Source organism: Callorhinus ursinus, unplaced genomic scaffold (assembly GCF_003265705.2).
Source record: "Callorhinus ursinus isolate GAN/ISIS: 27379988/994484 unplaced genomic scaffold, GSC_fseal_2.0 scaffold19, whole genome shotgun sequence".
Taxonomy (NCBI): Eukaryota; Metazoa; Chordata; class Mammalia; order Carnivora; family Otariidae; genus Callorhinus; species Callorhinus ursinus.
The window spans coordinates 14016797-14039569 of record NW_027397081.1 but is presented as its reverse complement, the minus strand read 5'-3'; the positions used below and the strand labels follow the sequence as shown (position 1 = coordinate 14039569).

General features: G+C 45.3%; 1 protein-coding gene and 2 pseudogenes across 17 annotated transcripts in view; all 3 read right to left on the bottom strand.

The window, feature by feature from the left end:
* CEP164 (centrosomal protein 164) overlaps positions 1-16166 on the bottom strand; it is a 61046-nt gene extending 44880 nt beyond the window's left edge. For 14 of the 17 annotated variants that reach the window (XM_073903792.1, XM_073903795.1, XM_073903796.1 and 11 more), the window contains exons 1-3: positions 16047-16166; positions 10619-10736; positions 6396-6507 (exon numbers count right to left, since the gene is read on the bottom strand). In XM_073903792.1, coding sequence (XP_073759893.1) covers positions 6396-6507; positions 10619-10700 — 194 coding nt within the window. In that variant the 5' untranslated portion in view covers positions 10701-10736; positions 16047-16166. Of the gene's footprint in view, positions 1-6395; positions 6508-10618; positions 10737-15619; positions 15820-16046 lie in introns of those variants that run through there. The other 3 variants (XM_073903793.1, XM_073903804.1, XM_073903800.1) reach the window with 3 other exon arrangements.
* A 4311-nt stretch (positions 16167-20477) lies between these two features.
* On the bottom strand, positions 20478-21326 carry LOC112840197 (small nuclear ribonucleoprotein-associated protein B-like; annotated as a pseudogene).
* Positions 21327-21483: 157 nt separating this feature from the next.
* Positions 21484-21723, bottom strand: LOC112840198 (SNRPN upstream reading frame protein-like; annotated as a pseudogene).
* Positions 21724-22773: the final 1050 nt, after the last annotated feature.

The following is a 22773-nucleotide window of genomic DNA, read 5'->3' as shown; positions in this document are numbered from 1 at the left end:
TGGGACAGCTATTAGAAAAACAAAAAACAAACCACACATTCACAATAGCAATATAAAAAAACACAATACCCAGGAATAAATCCAAAGTGTGCAAAATTGTTGTAAAGCTTTACTGAAAAGTCAGGAAAAAGGAAAAAAGAAAAAGCATTTGGCGAGACAGTCCCATGTTCCTGAATACGAAGACTCAAGTCTAGGGGTGCCTGACTGGCTCAGTTGGCAGAGCACACAATTCTTGATCTTGGGGTTCTGAGTTCAAGCCCCACACTGGGTGTAGAGACCACTTAGGAAAAAAAAAAGTCTATAAACATGCTGATAATCTTCAAATTAATGTATAAATCCAATACAATCCCAGTAGAATCCCAATCAGGCTCCTTATAAAACTTGACAAGCTCAATCTCAATTCCAATCAAAGAGAAAACATGCAGAAATAAGCAGGAAAAATATCAGGAATGAAAGATAAAAAGATAACAAATGACAGATAAGCAACATGAGAAGATGCACAACATCAGTGACCTTCAGGGAAGTGAGAATTACAAGCGCAGCGAGATATCGCTTCACACCCACTAGCATGGCTGCTACCAAACAAGCAGGAAAGAACAGGTGTTGGCGAGGATGTGGAGACACCAGACCCTTGTGCACCGCTGGTGGGGATGGAAGGGGGTGCAGCCGCCATGAAAAACAGTATAGTGGTTCCCTAAAAATTAAAAATAGAACTACCATATGACCCAGCAATTCCACCCAAAAGAGCCAAAAGCAGGGATTCGAGCAGATATTTGTACACTCATGTTCACAGCAGCATTACTCATAATAGCAGAAGTGTGCAAACAGCCCAAATGTCCACAGACAAACAAATAAACAAAATGCAGCACAGACATACACGAGAATTTTATTCCACCTTGAAAAGGAATGAGGTACTGACACGGGCTACAGCATGGATGAAGCCCACAGACATGATACTAAGTAAAATAAGCCAGACACAAAAGGACCAATACTGTGGGTCCACTGATATGATCTAGAATAGGTTAATAAACAGAGACGGAAAGTAGATCAGAGGTTACCTGGAGCTGGGGGGAGGGGACAGTGGGCACAGACTTTCAGTTTAGGAAGCTGAAAAAGTTCTGGAACTGGGTGGTGGGGATGCTTGCACAACACTGTGAATGTTACTTCATGCCACTGAACTGTCTATCTAAAAATGGTTAAAACAGGACATTTTATGTTATGTATGCTTTACCTGGAAAAAAAAACTTTGAAAAAGTATATATAATTTCAGTGTGATAAAAGAAAGAGTAAAGAAATTAAGACAGGAGACTGGAAGAAAATAATAGAAACAGTAGTATTAAGATTAATACACAGAAAAATCAGAGTTTCACCTTCTCCAAAATAAAAAAATAAGCATCCCAGCAGACAAAATGGCAAAGGGCATAAATAAGCAAACGGCCAACAGATGGCCAGCTCAACTCAATGAACGATTTGAGAAATGCAAATTCAAACAATTGGGTATAATCTCCTGCCCCTGGATTGACAATTTTTTTGTACTGATCATTTTTGGGGGGTTAACAGTGTTTTAACTGATCATATTTTTAAATGAACCACATTTACTGTTATTGGAGGGATTGTTAAACTGCAGTGGAAAGTAATTTGGGATTAACTAACAATATTTAAATTCTGCACATCTTTTAACGCATTGATTCAAATTCTAGAATTTTTTTCTCTAGACACGCATACAAAATCTCAGGCAACATGCTTAACCAAACTGAAGGAAACATCTGACCTCTCCTTACCTGGTGCCAAGTTCTCAGAGGCCAGAAACAGAAAGAAAACGTTTAGGCTGATTAGTACGTGTGAGAGGTGACAGGTCAAGGCTGGTGTCTGACCTGGATAGAGACCCTTCAAACCTGGGTTTTAATGCCAAGCGACAGACTGAGAAGATGGCCTTAGGCCTTCACGAATCTGGAAACTAGGAATGAGACCCTTGCATATTGCTGGGCCCATCAGGCTGCTCATTCCATGAAAAGAACCTAGTGGAGCGAGGAAGCATGTCACCGATCCAGGTCTAGGCAGGCAAAAGCAAATTCCATGAAAAATTAAAACCCCAAGACACATGTAGACATAGAGTCCAAATTGTGGTAAGAAAATCCCAAGTTGGAAAATTAATGTAAAAATTTAGTCCTAATGCCCACTGAAAAAATCCTTGGCACAAGCTGTCGTAAAGCCACTCAACAACCTAGGAATAAAACACAGAAAATAACTCTAGAGAAGATGGATTCACAAAACTCACAATAAATAATTAACAAGCCCCATGGGAAGACAGTTCATGGTAAAAGGGAATCGGCGCCAGTGAAGAGAAGCATTAGTAAACTTGGCACAGCAGACTGATCAAAAGAAGACGAAAATTAACTACATCTAAAATTACTGTAGGGATAAACAGAGTAGAATCCATAATGAAAGAACAGAACTCTTAAAAAAAAAAAAAACAGACATACTGAAAAGAACATAAGAGAACTTGTGGGAATTTGTAGAATCATTAAATTAGGGGAGGAAAGGGGGACGAAGAGAGACAGGAGTCCTCAAAGAAAGAAAGCACCCAAATCCTGAACTGAGGAAATAAAAATAAATACATACCTGATACACTGCAGTGACATTATAGGACACCAAAGATAAAAATAAAATTATAAAAACAACCAGAGGCGGGGAAGATTTACTACCCACAAAGGAACAACAAACGAGACCAAGAAAATAGGTCTTTATATTAAGGAAAACCAGAAGATCATGGTACATAATATTGGCCAAGGGCTGGTCAAATTCAACAGACAATTCTGTACTCAACTAAACTGTTATTCAGATTGAGACCAGACAAAAATGCCTAGGGACACAGGAAGACGTAAACATACCTAGCATGCTCGATATAATGGGTATTTATAGAACCCTATATTGGAAAATGAGAGACTACATTCTTATCGAGAACACCTAGAACATTTACATAAACAGAATCACTTACTGAGCCAGAAAAGAGGTCTCAACTTGTAACAAAAAATGAATAAATAAAATTGGAAATTGGTAATAAAAAAAATACCCAAACTCTACCTACCTCATCCCCTTCAAACTATTATTTTAGAACAAAGATACTTAACAAAAGTTTAGAAAATCAAATCTGATAATATATGATCATGACCAGGTGGACTTTATCCCAGGACTGTAAGGTCAGTTTAACATTTGAAAATCAATCAGTATCACTGACCATATTAAGACCGAAGTAGAAAAAAACCCCACATGAGCCTATCAATAGATGCAGAAAAAACATTTGGTAAAATCCAATATCCTTTCTGCTTTAGACTCTCAGAAAGCCAGGAATAGAAGGGAACTTCCTCACCCTGACAAAGGGCATTTACAAAAACCTACAGCTAACATCATACTCAATCCCTTAAGATCAGGAACAAAGCAAAAATGTCCATTGTCACCACTTCTATTATTAGAGGTTCTAGTCAGTGCAGTAAGGAAAGAAATAAAAATAAAAGGCAACCAGATTGGAAAGGAAGAAGTAAAAATGTCTTTTTCACAAAAGACATGATCACGTATGTAGGAAATCCTATGTAATCTACAAAAATATTAGAAATGACATACATGGGGCACCTGGGTGGCTCAGTCGGTTGAGCGTCAGACTCTTGATTTCGGCTCAGGTCATGATCTTGGGGTCATGGGGTTAAGCCCCCACACCCACCTCCCACCCCCCCACCCCGCTTTGGGCTCCATGCTCACCAGGGAGTCTGTTCTTTCCTTCTCCCTCTCCCTCCCCCCACTCCCCCAGCTCACCTGTGTGCCCAAGAGCACACTCTCTCTCTCTCTCTCTCAAATAAAATAAATAAATCTTAAAAAAAAAAAACTGACACGTGAGTTTAGCAAGGCTGCCAGCTACAATATCACTATACAAAAACCAATTTTATTTCCATATAAAAGCAATAGGAAACTGAAATTTTAAAATATACCATTTACAGAAACATCAGAAATACACACTACTTAGGAATAAATCTAACAAAATACGGGCAAGACATGTACACTAAAAACTATAAAACATTTCTTAAAGAACCACCTAAATAAATGGAGACAGATCCTGCTCGGGGGTTGAAAGGCTCCATATAATTTTAGAGGTCAATTCTCCCTAAACTGATTTATAGATTTGGTGCAATTCCAATCAAAATCTTAATAGGATTTTTTTTTGGTAGAAAATGACAAGCTGATTCTAAAATTCAGATGGAAATGCAAAGGACCTACAACTCTGGAAATGGAGAACAAAGCTGGAGGATTTACCCTAAATGATTTCAAGATTTATAATAAAGCTACAGTAATTAAGACAGTACGTACTATATTGGTGTTAAGGTAGACAGATCAGTGGAAGAAAGCAGAGAAACCAGAAGGAGACCCACACATAGGGTCAATTTGGAAAAAAAATCTAAACACCCTTCAATATAAGAGTGGTTAAATAAATCGGGATTTTTAAAAATTATGGCACATCTATACATGGAAAAGTGTGTAGCTGATAAAAGGCTAAGGTGGACCACACAATGACAGAAAAGAGCAACAATGTATATAGTACACACTTATGTGTAACAAACAAAACCATGTGTGTGGGGTGGGGTGTGTTTTCAAGGCCAGGAAGGAATTCACCAATTAACAGTAGTTACTCTTGCAATTGAAAGGGTAGAAGATGGCATGTTGCATTAAATTTTAATGACTTAGAGTATTTTAAAAACTGCCGAAGAGTTCATGCTCCCTCACAGGCTGAGGGAGCGCCGGCCACCACTAGCAGGACCGTGAAGGCGGCCGGCACGAAGCCTGGCGTGCGGCTGGCCCATAACCAGTGACGGTTTCCTTCCTTCCACCCACCGCTTTACTTTTTACAAACACTGCAGCTATCTATTTATTAGGTGTGTGTACATTACGGTATTACTATACTGATTATATTTCTCATGTGGTTTCTCATTAGAAAAAAGGATCCAAAAGCAAAACAGCACACGTACATACAAACTTAAAAAACAAAGAGAAGATAGAAATTAATAGATGAGGCAAAATGTCGGGGCGCCTGAGTGGCTCAGTCAGGTAAGCGTCTGACTCTTGGTTTCGGCTCAGGTCATGATCTCATGCGTCATGGGATCGAGCCCCCGAGGCAGGCTCCATGGGGGACTGCTTGAAGATTCTCTCCCTCTGCCCCTCCCCCCACGGGTACTCTCACTCTCTCTGAAATAAATAAATAAATCTTTGAAAAAAATAGGTAAGGCAAATGTGGGTATCAGGGCAGATACTGGAAACAAAACAGAAACCACCATCCTATGAACTTATCCTACAAACACAACTGTGCATCCTCAGCACCGGGAATACTGTGCACAGTGCTGATGGATTTCTAATAAGAAAGATGTCATGAAACTGGAGGAGATCCAAGGAGACGCAGCTGAAGAGATCAAGAGAACAGGGAGTCGGCCACGCGGGGAGAAGCTAAAAGGATTGCGCACAGTTCTTCAGCAGGGATGGTGAGGCCACAGTTGCAGTCATTTTGAAGCTTGGCCAACACATTGAATGGTATGGATAAGAACAGAATAATTACACCTTGATCACAAAACCGTACAAGACCAGCAGAAGGGAAGACCCCAGAAGACACCTGGGCACTAGCTGGGGACAAGTGCAGGCAAATGGCCCGCTGCGGTAGGAAGTAAACTTAGCACACACTTTAAGAGGCAAGTTGGCACACGCTGCGCCTGTGACAAGGAGAACGGAGCAGGCACGCGGAACGGAGAACACGCATCACCATCCCCGAGTGGGACACGATGGGGTCTTCAGTTGGGGATGCGCTGGCAACAGCTGCCGAGACCCCGTTAGCCTCCTCACCATCAACCTGGTTTCCTGACAAGCTGAGTGAGTCCGCTCCTCATCATCCAGAGAGCTCAGAGAGAAACTGAAAATACGAACGAATCCACAACTCAAAGTCAGGGACAGTTTGCCAAGGGAGACGGAATCCCTGCCAGTCTGTGTGGCCCCACTACAATCCCTCTTAGCACCAGCATCCACCGTGGACATGCTGAGGGGCTCTCAATATTGTCACTCTCAATAGCAGTCTGCAAAGAATAACAATGACACTTCCCCAGGGTGTCAAAAACAGATGCTGGTGTTGCGGGACCTGACCCAAGGCAGCAGCTCCCGGGACCCTCGACCAGCAAGTTGGCCTAAGCTCAGACCCAAAGCATCAGGCAGCGCAACGGAAAAATGGACCCCGTTGTCCCCAACTGCTGTCCCCAACTCTATGCAGGGCAGGCTTCGAAAGGTGGCAAATGAAAGCTGACCTCCAGTGCCAGGCTCCCTGTGCCCATGAGAGGCAAAGCCAACGAGCCACATGCGTGCCGACTTACCAGGGCTTCCACTCCACAGGTAGTGGGGCCACAATGCCCTCCCGTGCCAGCCACATCAGCTCTGGTTCCTTGATGGGATCAATACCAATCTCTCTGGCGAATTCAAGAATTTCTGCAAGAGGAGGCAGGAGGATGAGAAAGGAAGAAAGTTGGGGATGTGCATGGAAAGAAGAAAAAAAATCACAACCAACCTTGTGCCATAATAAGAAATATACATGTTGGTCTTTGCCCCCAGTTCCTGTTACTATTTGGCCTTTGACCCAAGTTCCTGACCCAGAGCTCCGAAAGCCCCTGGAACTTCCTGAGTAACAGAAGCATCTTTTCTTCCAATGAGGTGCCTCTGGGTGGGCTCCTGGATGGGGGCTGTTCCCCAAAGAGACCAAGCCATGATTAGAACCTTGGTACTTACAGCAGCACCTGGCTGGCTTAGCTGGTAGAGCATGCAACTCTTGATCTCGGGGTTGTGAGTTCAAGCCCCACTTTGGGTGTAGAAATTACTTAAAAATAAAATCTTGGAAAAAAGGGGGGAGGGGCCCACCTGGGTGCCTCAGTCAGTTAAGCATCTGCCTTGGGCTCAGGTCATGATCCACGGGGTCCTGGGACTGAGCCCCATGTCAGCCCTGCTCAGCAGGGAACCAAGTTCTCCCTCTGCCCCTCCCCCCGCTTGTGTGCTCGTGATAAATAAATAAATAAAATCAACCTTAAAAAAAATAGAAGACGATGCTTGGAACTTTCAGCCTCACTCCCATCCTCTGGAGTGGGGAGAGGGGCTGGAAAAGGAGTTAATGATCGATTATGACTCGGTAAAGAAGCTTCCATAAAAATCCCTAAACTATGGGGCTCAGAAAGCCTCTGGGTTGGTGAATACAACCACGTGCCGGGGGGGTATTGCATCTCGAGCCCGCAGAGACAGAAGCTCCTGCACTTGGGGCCCTCTCAGACCTCACCCTAAGTATCTCTTCATCTGGCTATTCATCTGTATCTGTTATGATATCTCTTATTATATAATAAACTGGCACACAGAAGTTTTAAGTGTTTCCCTGAGTTCTGTGGCCTGTTCTAGCAAATTATCTAACCCAAAGAGGGGGGCATGAGACTCGGGTGTCTCGCTTGTTGGTCAGAAGTACCAGGGACAGGGGCATCCGGGTGGCTCAGTCGTTAAGCGTCTGCCTTCGGCTCAGGTCATGATCTCAGGGTCCTGGGATCGAGCCCGCATCGGGCTCCCTGCTCCGCGGGAAGCCTGCTTCTCCCTCTCCCACTCCCCCTGCTTGTGTTCCTTCTCTCACTGTGTCTCTCTGTCAAATAAATAAATATTAAAAAAAAAAAAAAAAAAAAGACCAAGACATCAGTGTGGCAGGGGCCTGGGGAAGAAGCCCACCAGCCACAGCCAGAACCATCCTGAATGAGGGCAGCCTTACTGGGACACAGGCTCTCCCAAGATTTCCAAAATCTTGCTGCAAAAGTGCTCGTCACTCAATCAACTAGCATGGACTGAACTAGAGAAGACGAAGCCCCTTGAGGACCCTACTGACACAGGAACAGAGTCTAAACCATGGGGTAGGTGTTTGAATGGAGATATGCACTGTGTGCCACAGGAGCAGAGACAAAGCAGTGACTTCTTCTGCATGGGGCCAGGGGACATCTGAGCTGAGCAAGTGGGATGATACTTAAGCAGCCTTGTTCTCCACTCTGAACACTCTCTCCCATGACATGAAGGTAGTTGTTTCTTTTCCAATTTTGCTATATATTATGGACTCTGAGACTTGCGTTATACTCCTTCAGAAAGCATTTAGAAAGCTCTTTCAGGGCGCCTGAGTGGCTCAGTTGGTTAAGCGACTGCCTTCGGCTCAGGTCATGATCCTGGAGTCCCGGGATCGAGTCCCGCATCGGGCTCCCTGCTCACCAGGGAGTCTGCTTCTCCCTCTGACCCTCCCCCCGTCTCATGTGCTTTCTCTCTCATTCTCTCTGTCTCTCAAATAAATAAATAAAATCTTTAAAAAAAAAAAAAAAAAGAAAGCTCTTTCATCAGAGATCTGGAGGAACAGGGGAGATGTATGTACTGAGCTAAGAGCTAGCTTACTTACAGGGAAAAAGATAGATGAACTAACCACTGGAATATGTCACCAGAGCCCCCCAGGAATAATGAAATAAATACATCGATGCTTCAGATGACAATAGCCCAGGCCAGAAAGGCATCACCAGTTTGGGTCATCTCAGGGAAGAATGTGGAGGTTGACACACCTGGGGACTAGGGAAGAAAAAGCGCTTTTTCAAAGGACCAGCTGGAATTTGGCTTGCCAGAGACTAACTTATTCGCAGATCTCACAAATATTTTTTGAGTGCTTCCTATGTGCTATGCATAAGAGAAATGGTCTCTGCCCTTATGGAGTCTATATTCTAGGAGAAGAAACCACCAGTAAAGAAGTAAACACATAAATATACAAAGAATTAAAGTTTCTGATAAAGGTAATGAAGGAAGTAAATGAGGTATGAGATAGAAAACGTCAAGGTGAAGGGGGCACTCCTTTGGAAAGGGTCAAGGGAAACCTCTCAGAATGGAACACAACTGAAACCTGTAGGAGACAAGGGAGCTAGCCATGCAGAGCAGAGGAAAGAGCACTCAGGCAGAAGACCAGGTGCAAAGGGCCTGTGGCAAGTGGCTACACTGCATATAATAGAATATTACTAAAAGCAGAGCCCTGATATGATCTGTTTTACACTGTAAGAACACTCTGGTGCAAAGTGGACCATAAATAGGAAGGCTAACATGCGGGCCCTTTCCTGAGGACACCTGGCTGTGGGTCCTGGTTGCACCACGCAGCAGACCTGTGCATGAAGGGAAGTTAGTTCACCTTCCTGTGCCTCATTTCCTCATCTGTAAAATGGGAATGATAACACTACCTAACTCATGGAGCTGCTGCGAGGGTTGAAAAGGAAGTACATGTAGGGCTCCTGGCTGGCTCAGCTGAAGAGCATGAACTCCTGATCTGAGGGTTTTGAGTTCAAGCCCCACGTTAGGTATAGAGATCACTTAAATAAGTTAAAAAAAAAAAACAAAAACCTTAAAAAAGCAAAGGAAATACATGTAAAGTTCTTAGCACAGAAACTGGCACAGAGGAGCACTCAGTACATTCTGTTATTATTGCTGTATCAAAACAAAACAAAACACTGCTTTAGTTTTCTTCTTAAGAAATTGGGTCACCCAGGGGCGCCTGGGAGGCTCAGTTGGTTAAGCGACTGCCTTCAGCTCAGGTCATGATCCTGGAGTCCCGGGATCGAGTCCCGCATCGGGCTCCCTGCTCAGCAGGGAGTCTGCTTCTCCCTCTGACCCTCTTCCCTCTCGTGCTCTCTCTCTCTCTCTCTCTCTCTAATAAATAAATAAAATCTTAAAAAAAAAAAAGAAATTGGGCCACCCTTGGCTTCAGGACACACTGTATTTCATGGTATCCCCTATTATACTTTCTTTCTTTTTTTTAAGACAGACTTCACTTTTAAAATATGTATTTATTCATTTATTTACTCATTCATTCATTCATTTATTTATTTTAAGGTTTTATTTTTAAGTAATCTCTACGCCCAATGTGAGGCTCGAACTCACAACCCTGAGATCAAGAGTCGCATGCTCTACCGACTGAGTCAACCAGGCACCCCTATATTTTCATTTAAAATCAATCATTGATCAGGGCACCTGCGTGGCTCAGTCGATCAAGTGTCTGCCTTTAGCTCAGGTCGTGATCCCAGGGTCCTGGGATAGAGCCCCACACCAGCCTACTTGCTCAGTGGGGAGTCTGCTTCTCCCTCTCCCCATGCTCGTTCTCTCTCTAATAAATAAATAAAAATAAATAACAATTTAAAAATTACATTAATCACTGATCCAACCCAAGGTCAGCAAACTTTTTCTGTAACGGGCCAGAGAGTAAATATTTTAGGCTTTGTGGGTGATAGGGCTCCTGTCACAACCACTCAACACTGCCCTTGTGCCATGAAAGCAGCCACAGACAATACATAAGCAAATAAGCATGGCTATTTTCTAATAAAACTTTATTTACAAGAAGGCAACAGGCCAGGTTAGGTCCATAGACTACAGTATTCCAACCCCTGATCTAACCAAATATACGGAGAGGCCCTGCACACGCAGCGTACTTCGTATTAGAAGGACAAAGCTCAATCAGAGATAATTCCTGCCCTCGAAGAACTATTACAGGGCACCCCAGACTTCTTACCTTGCTCACTGGGGATGTAGGTCTCATCATAATCTTCCTCCAGAACCAGCTGGTCTCCTATGCGGATGGGTCTTCCCGCCATGATTGATCTGGGCTCGAACACCTAGGTCCCAAAGACCTGCACCCAAAGAGAACATCAGTGACCCAGCTTAAAAGGGGAAAAACTGGAGCTGCGTCCTGGAGCACCTGGATCAGACCAGACCATGCAAGCCAACTTAGCCGGGGATTTTCCAACTCCAGGGACAGCGAAGGGTGGGACCAACGGCTCAGAACTCAGGCCTTCTAGGCTCTGCACCTGGGAAAGTTCCTTGAGACACACCTCCCAAAGGCTTGCTGAACACTCGGTGGGTCATAAAAGATCTGGAAACCCAGCCCTCTCAAGAGTTTGACTTCATACCCGCCCCCAACACAGGAGAAATAATTCACAGTATAGGACCCCCAGCTAGAAAACCCTAGTGAAACACCAAAGGAACTAGCAACACCCCTCCCATATACCAATGTATCCCAGTGTGGTCACACTGTCTCAACACACATCCCTATTTGCATTCAGCAATGCCCTCAGGGAGCTTACGATCTAGTGGAAGTAGCAAACACAACTTCAACAGTAGAAGGCAGAAGGGGAATAAAACCATCTTGCTCTTGGAGGTACTGAGAGAGAAGGAACATTCCCGCTGAAGGGAGGAAGGCAGGCTTTTTCAAGGGGCTGGGGACCAGAGGCAGTCAAGAGTCGTGTAAGTGGAGGAGGTGTTCTAGGCAAGGGGGCGTCGGGGTGCAGACGAGCGGTTCTGGAGTGCTGGACACCAGCAGGCACAGCAGGGGCTAGGGTGGAAAGCCAGGTCGTGGCAGAGAGCCGTGCAGACCATGCGAAAGAGTCTCGCCTCTCCCCTTGTGGCAGAGGGGAGCCACTGAGGGCTTTGGTGAAAGAAAGTGGCACAGAGTGGCCTTTTTCTAGGATGAGAAGGCTGGCAGGAGGGGCATGGCAGGACCGGGGGAATGAGACTGGTGTCGGGAGAACCACGGAGGAGGCCGCCATCCAGGGGAAAGACAACAAGGCCTTAAACAAGGGCAGAAGCAGAAAGAAGGCAGAAGGGACAGATGCTGCAATGGCAGGTTTAACAGGATCAGGAAGGGGGACGGGGGTGGAAAGTTTCCAACTGGAAACCAAGGTTTGTAGCTCCAGGGATGGGACAGCGTCGAATTGTTCAACGGACAAGCTGGCCCCGTTCTAGAATTACTCCTCCCTTCCAATCCCTCCTCCTATAACTACCTCAGGACCCCGGGTCACAACTCTTCCCTACGGCAGCTCCCACACTGAAGCTCCCGATGATGCAGAGACGAGTCACCCTGTAAAGTGGCTGTGGTGTATGGCACTGCTGGGAGTGCTGTCGCCACCCTGATGTGACCGACAGGAGCCTAGAGAAGCAGGGCCTGACCTCTTCAGAAGTTGACACTGTTCCACCGGGAGCAGCGAGCACAACGCAGCCCTCTTATAGCTGGGGCAGGGAGCAGCAAGACCCTGTCATCCAAAAGAAGGTCAGGATGCGTCCTCTAATGAGTGCTCATGTGCCCGATCTGGCGGCTCTGAATCTGTCCCCAGACCCCTAGAGAGGGACCCCTGATAAACAGCACAGGATATAGGAGGGACCATTACTATGGTCCTCTCTGTACCCTGACAGCTGACAGATGAGCAAGGAAGGTATCTCACCTTAGGACTCATGAGAGATGGCTGCCTCTGTCAGCCCACTGCAGCCAAGGGAGTCAGGCTCTGCCCCCCTCTCATTCCCACTGTGACACCTCCAAGCACTAACTTCGTGCCTCAGGAAGACAGGCTAATGGAAGAAGCATTCTCCTCTGCAGTACATCAACCCAAGTGGAGATCTGCTTCCTACCCAAAGAACCCATAACACCCTGTGCAAGTAATGTTCCCTCCACACACAGTCAGAGAGAAGTGGGGTCACCGACTCTGGAAAAGCAGAGCAGAAAGGTACCAGAAACCAGGGTGGTTGATGTGGCTTAAGGAGCCACCGGAACCTTGAATTCTCTGAGTTAGGGAGGAGAGGGAAAGGGAGAGGATCTCTGGGGACATCAGGCTAGCCACCATTCAGTCCAACAGGGCAGTGATCTATCACAAGGCACTGTATCAGCCATCTCAGATCATTTGAGAAATCCCACATTTGAGAGATGTCACATATCCCTAGACATATCTCACCTCGGGAAAACATGGGGCAAGTAAAATCTCTTTGAGGCAGAATACCTACTTAGCTATATTTAAAGGTCAGGAAAAACCAGGAAAATCTAAATTCACGGATCATTCCAATATCAAACAAATCTTCCGTCAGAAAAAAATGAAGATGTGGGTGGGCTATGTTCTACCTCCTCCCTTTGCCTTAAGAAAGGATGTGGGTAAGGGCAGGACCCAAAGGACAGGGGCTGTAGGAATGAGGAAGGTGGTGGGAAGAGAAATCCTATGCCTCTAACGGCTACTAGAGATCATTTATCCATTCGAGAATATTTACGGAGCACCTATTAAGTTTACTTCTTGCTGGCACTAGAGATGGGATGAGGAGTAAAAACACGTGCAAGCGAACAGAACGTACTCACGCACACATATGCATAATGCGAGTTCCCTGCGTCCGGATTTCCTCCCCTCTGCTGGACCAGTTACAGAGAAGGTACAGCAGGGACAAGCGCACTTACTGAAGAAGGCACTGGGCAGAAGGTGGGAGAAATGAGAGGTGGTTATGTAGTGGCAACTGAGCACAGGCCTGGGAACATTCTTGCCTCTGAATCCCAGCTCTGCCACTTACCAGCAGGGCAAGCTGCCTCAGTTTTCTCATCTGTAAAATGGAGATAACAAGGGCTATCCCAAAGGGTTGTGAGAATCAAATTATGTCATACATGGGGGGCACCTGGGTGGCTCAGTCAGGCCTCTGACTCTTGATTTCGGCTCAGGTCACGATCTCAGGGTCACGAGATCGAGCCCCATATCTGGCTCCACACTCAGCTGGGAGTCTGCTTGAGATTTTCTCTCTCCCTCTGCCCCGCCCCCGCTCATACTCACTCTTGCACTGGCTCTCTCTCTAGAAAAAATAAATCTTTAAAAAAATAAAAATAAGGGGCACCTGGGGGGTTCAGTCGTTAAGCGTCTGCCTTCGGCTCAGGTCATGGTCCCAGGGTCCTGGGATCGAGCCCCGCGTCGGGCTCCCTGCTCCACGGGAAGCCTGCTTCTCCCTCTCCCACTCCCCCTGCTTGTGTTCCCTCTCTCACTGTGTCTCTCTCTATCAGATAAATTAAAAAATCTTTAAAAAAAAATAAGAAGAATAAATTATTCAATACATGTAAAATACTTAAAACATAGTAAGCTCTCAATAAATGTGAGTTGCTGTTATTACTGTAACTATATATATATATATATGTATATATATATATTTGAAAGCCCTATTCTGCCTTGTTCCAGAGGACAGATCGAGTACCAGGGAATGTAAGTGAAGGCCTTTCCAACATTCAATGACCACTTATTGAACACCTACCATGGGCTGGCACTGTGCTAACTGTTAGGGCTACAAGCCTGATTACACAAGGTCCTGAACTCCAGCTGAGCCTCACTAAGAAGCCAAACACATAAAGACATGGTTGTAGAATGTGTGAAGCACCTTAAGCAACAGGAGGTACAACAGGAAACCAAGGTAGGGATGACTAACCTTATTTTGGAAGATCAGGGAAAGCATCAGAGTAAAGAATCAATGAGAGGGCTCTTCAAGAATAAGCAGGAGCTCACCAGGATAAGGGAATAGAAGGCAGAAGAAACAGCATGCACAAAGGCAAAGAGGCAGGAAGAACACGGTGGGTGCAGAGAATTCATTATGACAGCAAAAGTTTATATTCACTGAACACTTCCTATGTTCCAAGAACGGTCCTAATGCTGTATATACATCATCTCACCTCGCCCTCTCCAAGAGGTAGAAAATATTTTCCCGGTTTTTCAAATAAGGAAAGTGAGGCTCAACAAGGCTAAATAAAAAAGAACAACTTGCCCAAGGCTTCACAGATAGCAAAGGGCACAGCATAACACGCATGCTGCCCCACGTCTCTCTGACCCCAAAGCCTGAGGTCTTAAGCCCTCTGACTCGATCAGAACGCAAGGGACAATGGGAGAAGCGGCAGGAGAGAGATCTACCGTGGAAGGCCAGGAGCACACTACAAAGGGCCTGGGAGGATTTAGGTTGTATCCTGTGTGTGATGAGGAGCCAGCACAGGATTTCACAAAGGAGACTGGCATGATCAGATCTGCAGTTTACCAAGATATTCTGACAGCGGGCTAAGAACTAATTAATTTCAGGAGGGCAAGAACAGAAGCAGAGCGACCCCTTAGGAAGCTTTCCTGAAAGCACAGGCAAGAAATTATGAACTAAGCCAGTGGCTGTGAGAAAGGAAGGACCAGATGCGTAGGGTATTAGGAGGCCGAATAACAGGACTTGAAGTCTGCAGCAAGCGAAGAACAGGGAGGAGGGAAATCAGGGCGCTTAGACCAGTATGGGATTATCTGTTGGCTTCTATGCCTTGCCCAATAGCCCCACCTAGCACACTCCCTAGAATATAAGAAATGCCCAGCAAATGTTTGCTGCGTATATCCTATGAATGAATTCCAGGTGCAGACCTGGCTGGGTGAACGGTGAAGTCCTTCACTGACACTGGAACTACAAGAGGAGGCACAGATCTGGGGGGCTAGGATGGTGGGGGAGGCAGGCAGCTGGAGATGATCAGTAAGCAGGTCCGAGCTCAGGAAAGGGGTGTGAGGAGCTCACCGCAGTTAAATAGATGGTCAATGAACTTGCGGGGGAAATCACCCAGTTGCGGCCTATGGTGACCAGAAAAGACAGGCCTGCGAAGAGTTAGGAGACCCGGGAGCGAGGAGTCGTGGAAGCCAAGTGAAGGCTGCCATTCCAGGTGGAGGAGGGAGATTTCTTTAATCAGTACAAGTAAAGGAAGGGAAAAACAAACCTCCAAAACTTCCTGACTTCCCCAGCTGGCCCAAAGACGGCAGAAGGTCGGGCTAGCCCTGGATTCGGGCACGGGGGAAGCCTCCCCACGAGAGAGGTATTCCAGCGAGGTTCGGAGGCCGGGCCTCACACTCCAACCATGGATAGGACAAGTAAACGGACGCCCCAGCAAGCTCACACGCTGTCACTCGCGCTCGGGGTCGCCGCTCGCTCCCCGCCGGCACCCCAGCCCAGCCTAGCGCCCCTTCCGCCACTCGGAGAGATTCTGGATGGATGCACCCTAGTCCGGCCGCTCCTTCCCAACCTCTTCCTCCAGTTCCCGCCCACACTCGTGCTCCTCCCGCCCGCGGACACACAAGTGTGTCCCAACTCTCCCGCTTCCCTCCTTCCCCCGCCCCCCGACCGCTCCCTGGAGGATCGGTCCTCACCTGTCCCCCGCCCCGGGAAGCACTGGGCCACCGCGCCCGGCTCTGCGCAGCTTCCCCAGCACCACCCCGGCTCCCCGCTTCCAGGGACGCCGGGGTGTTGCCCTGCAGCGGCCAACAACCACTTCCGGAAAGGGTACCAACCTAGCAACTGAGAGTCCCGCCTCTACACGGAGCCAATAGGTCGCTGAACGAGAGCCGTGGCACTGGATTGGTTAGAGTCCCGTCGGGTCACGGAGAAATTATGCACGTTTCCCGTTGCACGATGGGAGTTGTAGTCCAAGATAGTTGGAGTCGTAAGAGAGCTCTGAATTTGGTTTGGAGAGGAATTTCTTCCCCGAGCAGGAAAGAGTCATTCACGGTATTTATGGTAACGCGAATTAATTAAGGCAATCTCTTCGTCATCATTGTTTAAGTAGTGTGATTAATATCAGGTGAATAAGACACTGATCATCAGTAACCTGTTGAGTCTCTAATAAACAGGTTAAGGGGAGACCACCTCCGCCACCCCCGCAGAAAACGCTTCCCTGTGCTCAGATGAGATCGGTGAGCCCTTAACCAGGATTTAAGAGCTGTGGTTTCCGTTGTTTACCTTTTCACCCAGAGCGCAGGGCTCAGTTTGAATGTCTGCAACATTGGGGATGATAACATCTCTCATAAGTATTTCAAAGAGTCTGTTTAGGAAGAAAAAAGTGACAGGGGTTCCTGGCTGGCTGGGGGCGAGGGGGAGTGGGTGGGGAGTGCCTGCGACTCTTGATTTTGGAGTCGTGAGTTGGGGCCCCACGCTGGGTGTAGAGATGACTTAAATTCTGAAGAAGAAGAAGAAAGTGACACAATGTGTAGCCCCCTCCACAGCTCTGTCTGGCAAAAGGGTTGCTATTAATATAATCCCAAAGAGCTTAAGTTTGCTTAGGTGGAGGGCAAATCTTTTCCCTCAAATGTCTTCAATCTCCTAGAGAAGTTAATGGGGGCAAAGAAGTTAAGAGGGCCATTACACCAGTGGGAAACTGGGGCCGGGGGGGGTGGCACAGAAAAGTGAACTTTCCAGTTGGAGAGAATGAAGCACCTAGAGCAGATCCTGACAGTTCTGTTGTGGAAATGGATCTGACTCTTACCAACTCCTGGCTCCTACCAACTCCTACCAACTCCTAAAACCACTAGGCCCTGGTCCCAGAATGCGGAACTCAGGTCGTTGTCCCTGTAGATCCCAAGTCAGACATCCAGATGTGTTCTTCTTGTTTAACTTCAGCTCTTCCTGTGGCAGCTCTGCCTCTACTTCCTTTATTCTGCCGGCAGATGACAAATCATTGCTCCCCTTCCTCTCCACACTCCTTAAAAGTCTCCCTGAGGGGCAAGAGGGACAGCCTGGGATAGGACTCTGAGGGCTCACCCCCTCATCCACCACAGACCTTATACAAAACATGATCCAAAAAAACTATTGGTAGATTTGGTCTCTATGTCCCAGATCTTGTAATCAATCTGGTTGACTGTAATTGCCATCAAAATTCTTAACTTTTATTCCTTAACATGGGTCCCTTTCTATCTCATGGGGAGAGCTAATAAAATCAGGGTCACCAAGGGATTAATGGGATTACCCCCCCACAGATAAACAATTTGCATTTTATCAGGTTTCCCTATAGGTTTGTTCTTCGAAATGCAAACCAATTTATAAAATGCTCTTAGGTAAACACAATCAAGAAAGCAAATCTTTGGGGGAAAATAACAAAAATGACACACCAATTGATATGCCAGTAATATACCCAATGAGTGAGGAAGAGAGATAGAGAATTTTATCCATTGTAGGTTAGCTTCTGCACTCAAATATGTGGGAGGAAGAAAACAAAATAGGTCCCAAAATTTATGCCATACCCCCAAGTCAGAAATTTCACTGTTAGAACATTTTCTCCTCTTTTCATACTGTTTACTTGTAATATACAGAAAATCACCCACATAATAAGAAAGAAAAACCCTTGTTAACCCTACGATTTTTTTAAGGATATAAAGATGTGAAATGTGCCCTCTACTCTTTCAATCCACCATATTTAAAATTGGAAACTGCCCTTCTACATCTCTTCTCTGCTTTATTTTCCCCCATAGTGTATATCACCATCTGAAACACTGTATATTTTATTTATTTATTTATTTTTACTATCTGTCTCCCTGTGGAAGATGTGAATTGCATGAGGACAGGAATTTTGTCCATTTTATTTATTGCTGTATCCACAGTGCCTAAAACAATGCTTAGCATGTAGCAGGTTTTCAATACACACTTGCTGAATGAATAAATAAGCCAATTGAAGGAAGGAATTTCACACTTCAGAAGAAATCACTGTTGACGTTTTGGTTTCTATCTTCCAGACTTTTTAATGTTTATGCAAATGTAAATTTATATGCAGGCATATGTATGCACACATGCATCTTTTTTAATTTTTGCAGAAATGAGATCATAACGTACATATTGTTCTACAATGTGCTTTTTCACTTAACATCTTTCAAGGTGAGTTCATAATGAGTTACTCCATTCTTTATAATGGTGAAGTAGGATTCCATTAAATCAATGTCTCCTTCCCCTACAGATAATCATTCATTTTGTTCCCAAAGTTTCGGTATTAAGTACATGCTGAATACATTGTATTCATTGGATAGGATCTTAGAAGTGACATTGCTCAAAGAGTTTACATTTTTTTACGTTCTAATAGACATTGACAAATTTCTCTCTAAAAACAGAACAATTTTAGCCCAACCAACACTTCCACCAACCCCAAAAATTTCCGGTGTGAGAGACAATCAATCAGTAGTGGTATCTAAATGTTGTTGTGACTGCATTCTTTCACTATTAATGAAGTTGAACTTTTTCCCAAATGTTTGTTGGCCATTTGAATTTCTTCTGTTAATTATCGATTCACATTCTTTGTTCATGTTTCAGCCATGTTGGTTGGGGAGTTTATTGACTTGTAGATGCTCTTTGTATACTACAGACATTAACCCTTTGTCTCTTTATTATGTGACAAATGTCTCCTACTCTGTGACTTATCTTTTAACTTTGTAAATGTCATTTTTCATTTTGTAAATGTTGCAGTGATAATAACACTAATAGCTAAAATTTACTGAGCATTTATAGTATGCCGGACACCATTTTAAGCGCTTTATATGGGTTATCTCATTTAAATCTTACATTACAAGGTATGTACTACTGTTATCCCCATTTTACAAATTGAGACCTACAAAGGGTAAGGAACTAGCCTGGGGTCTCCCAGGTTCTAAGTGGAAGAACCAGACTTTGAATACCAGAAGTGATTCTACAGAAGTTTTAAAAATTCAAGTAGTCAAACCTGCCCATTAAAAAAAACAAAAAACAAGAACTCTGAGTTTTGTTAGAGAGACCTTCTTTTAACATAAGAATATTAACTATTCCTCTATTTTTTTCTGTAGTTTTATTTTTCATGTTAAACCCTTTGATATATCTGAAATTTATTTTTACGTGAGGTAGAGATTTCATTTTCTTTCCTTCCAAATGGATAGCCAATTGTCCCAAAAACAGTTATCAAAAGATATATCAATTTCTTTTTGATATGAATGTCATCTTTTTTTGTATGATCTAAGTACTTTTTATTTTTTTATTTTATTTTTCTATTTTCTTTTTTTATATAATACCCAGTGCTCATTACATCATGTGCCCTCCTTAATGCCCATCACCCAGTTACCTCCATCTCCCCACCCCTCTCCCCGTCCGGCATCCCTGTTTGTTTCCTATGATTAAGAGTCTGTTAGGGGGCACCTGGGTGACTCAGTGGGTTAAGTGTCTCCTTAGGCTCAGGTCATGATCCCGGGGTCCTGGGATTGAGCCCCGAGTCAGGTTCCCTGCTCAGTCAGGAGCCTGCTTCTCCCTCTCCCTCTGCCTGCAACCCCCCTGCTTATGCTCTCTCTCTCTCTAATAAATAAAATAAAATCTTTTTTAAAAAAAAGTCTTTTGGCATTGTCTCCCTCTCTGATTTTGTCTTGTTTAATTTTTTCCTCTCTTCCCCTATGATCCTCTGTTTTGTTTCTTAAATTCCACATATCAGTGAGATCGTATGCTGATGGTCTTTCTCTGATTGACTTATTTCACTTAGCATCATACCTTCTAGATCCACCCACATCGTTACAAATGGCAAGATTTCTTTTTTTTTTTTTTGATGGCTGAGTAGCGTCAATGTCATCTTTATCATATACAGAATTTCCCATGCATACATTGATCTATTGATTTTTTAAAATCGATTTTTATTTTTAAACTTGTGTCTAATCACCTTGTTGGTTAGGATTTTCTACTCATATCATATCTGCAAGTAAGCATTCCTTTGCTTTCTCTTATATTTTGTAATTGCTCCATGCATTTATTAGCTAATATTAATGCCACAAAGAGGGAACAAAATCTCACAAACACTCTATACAGTTTTACAAGACACACTGCAGGGGAAAATGTGACTTAGAAAGATTGACAGTATCTTCGGGTCTTGGTGGACGCGTTCCTGGGGGGGAATGGACCTCTAATTCCTGGTGGAGAGGGTCTCATTCCTGGGGGGGGCATGCCTTGAGTGGGGCATCCTTCGAGCATGGGGGACCCAACTGGTGGGCCCATGGGCGGTCTCATACCAAGTAGAGGGGCCATAAGGTCTGGAGGTGGTGTTGCTCGGCTCTCAGAAGTGGGTGGGATCACCCATCTAGACGGGTATTGAGTTGGGGCTCCAGCATTGCTGGCAGGAGCCGCAACTGCACAGATGCTATAGCACCTCTTCCCTGAAGCCCCCCAACCCCTCGGACAGGGCCTGCTAACCCAACAGGAGCCTGGGGAATTGGAACAGCCGCTGGCGCCCCAGAGCCTCCTGCAGCTCCAACAAGTGGTACCCAAGCAATGCCAGTATCTTTGGGGGGTGGTCCCCTCACAGTCATGGAAACCACGTTCTCCCCATGTAGCCACACCAGACCCCAAACTCGCTTTTCTTCATGGTCTGGCTGCTTCAGATTCTTGGGCTTGGTCTTCCTGAATTGATCACAATCACAGAGGATCAAGTTCATATGCTTGGCGAAAGCCTTAAAGGTTTCAATGAATGTGCCACTGGCTTGGTCAGCAGAGCTCGTGACTCCCGATCTCGGGTTGTAAGTTCGAGCCCCATGTTGGCTGCAGAAATTACTTTAAAAAAAATCTTGGCAATGAAGATTTGGCCATTTTGCAGGATACCTCTCATTCTATAGTCAATGGGCTGCAGCATCTCGCTGTTCTTTCCCACAGTCATGGTTGCCGTTCCATCAAATCCAAGGTGTGCAGCAAGGTTTCAGGATCCTTAAGACCTGAGGGAAGGCTCCATATAAAGGTATGATGCAGATTCTCTTACCAACAGTGCAAACTTGGGGCAGAAGCTTCAAATGGTAGATGGAGCCTGGTTTTTTCCTTGGAAATCAGCTACCTGGATATTCCAATCCTGCTTTCACCACCTCTTGGTGTCTCAGCTAAGAATGCCTGTCTTGGTTCTGCCTGGAAATCCTCCCCAGGTACTTGCTGCTGCTGACATCGCCTTGGGTACGACTGACACTTTTGGTGGCTCAGCGAGACTGTCCTTCTACGTTTGACTTAGACTTCCACCTCTGGTACATGCTGTTCTGTAGTCCGTCTCGGGTGTAAGCGGTCTCTGGCCAGCTCCATCACTCTCCTTGGCCGCACCTCAGAACAGACCGTCAGGCATCTCTGGCGACCACTCACTCCACTCGGCTTGCTTTCTAGTATTTATAGCCCTTGTTTCATGTTCTCAGCCTACTCAATTAGCTAGGCTGATCTAAACTCTGTGGGAGGGGCGCCTAGCTGGCTCAGCAGTGGAGCATGGGATTCTTGATCTCAGGGTCATCAGTTCAAGCCCCAAGCTGGGTGTGGAGCCTACTAATAAATAAATAAATTAAATAAAAAATGTATGAACTATGTGGGAGAAGAGTAGTGATAATGACCTTCCCTTGGCTAAGCCTGACTCTAATGGGAGTAAGTTCAGTCTCTCCACTATTACATTTTCTATGATTTTTTCCATTAGGTTGTTTAAGAAGTTCCCCCTTAGTTTTTATCAGAATTACTGCATTTTAACAACAGCTTTCCACACTGCTTAAATAATATGTTGATTTGGGACGCCTGGGTGGCTCAGTCCTTAAGCGTCTGCCTTGGGCTCAGGTCATGATCCCAGGGTCCTGGGATTGAGCCCCAAATCGGGCTCCTTGCTCAGCAGGAAGCCTGCTTCTCCCTCTCCAACTCCTCCTGCTTGTGTTCCCTCTCTCGCTGTGTCTCTCTCTGTCAAATAAATAAATAAAATCTTAAAAAAAATTATGTTGATATAATTGTACAGCTTTTCTCCTTTAAGCTGTTAGAGCTCTGAAGCTTTTTGTTTTAAGCTCTTACTGGTTAATATACAGATACTTCTCCAAGTGATAACACTTTGAAGCTGACAGTAGCCGTTTGCCCTGAGTCTGACTGGCAGCCCAGAAATGAGGAGGCTCTTGGGGACTCACAGCATTTGGGGTGGAGGGGAGGGCAGGTAGAGTACCACAGGCACAGAAAGATTCAGGTGAGAGAAGACCCATAAGATTGCAGGCTCCAGGGGAGACAAATCGCCCCTGCAGTTTCCCCTTTGCACCTTGCTTATGCAGTTGGCTGCCTAAAATACCCTTCCATCCCTCTTACTCTTGCTCCCCCAATCTCTGCCCATGCAAATCC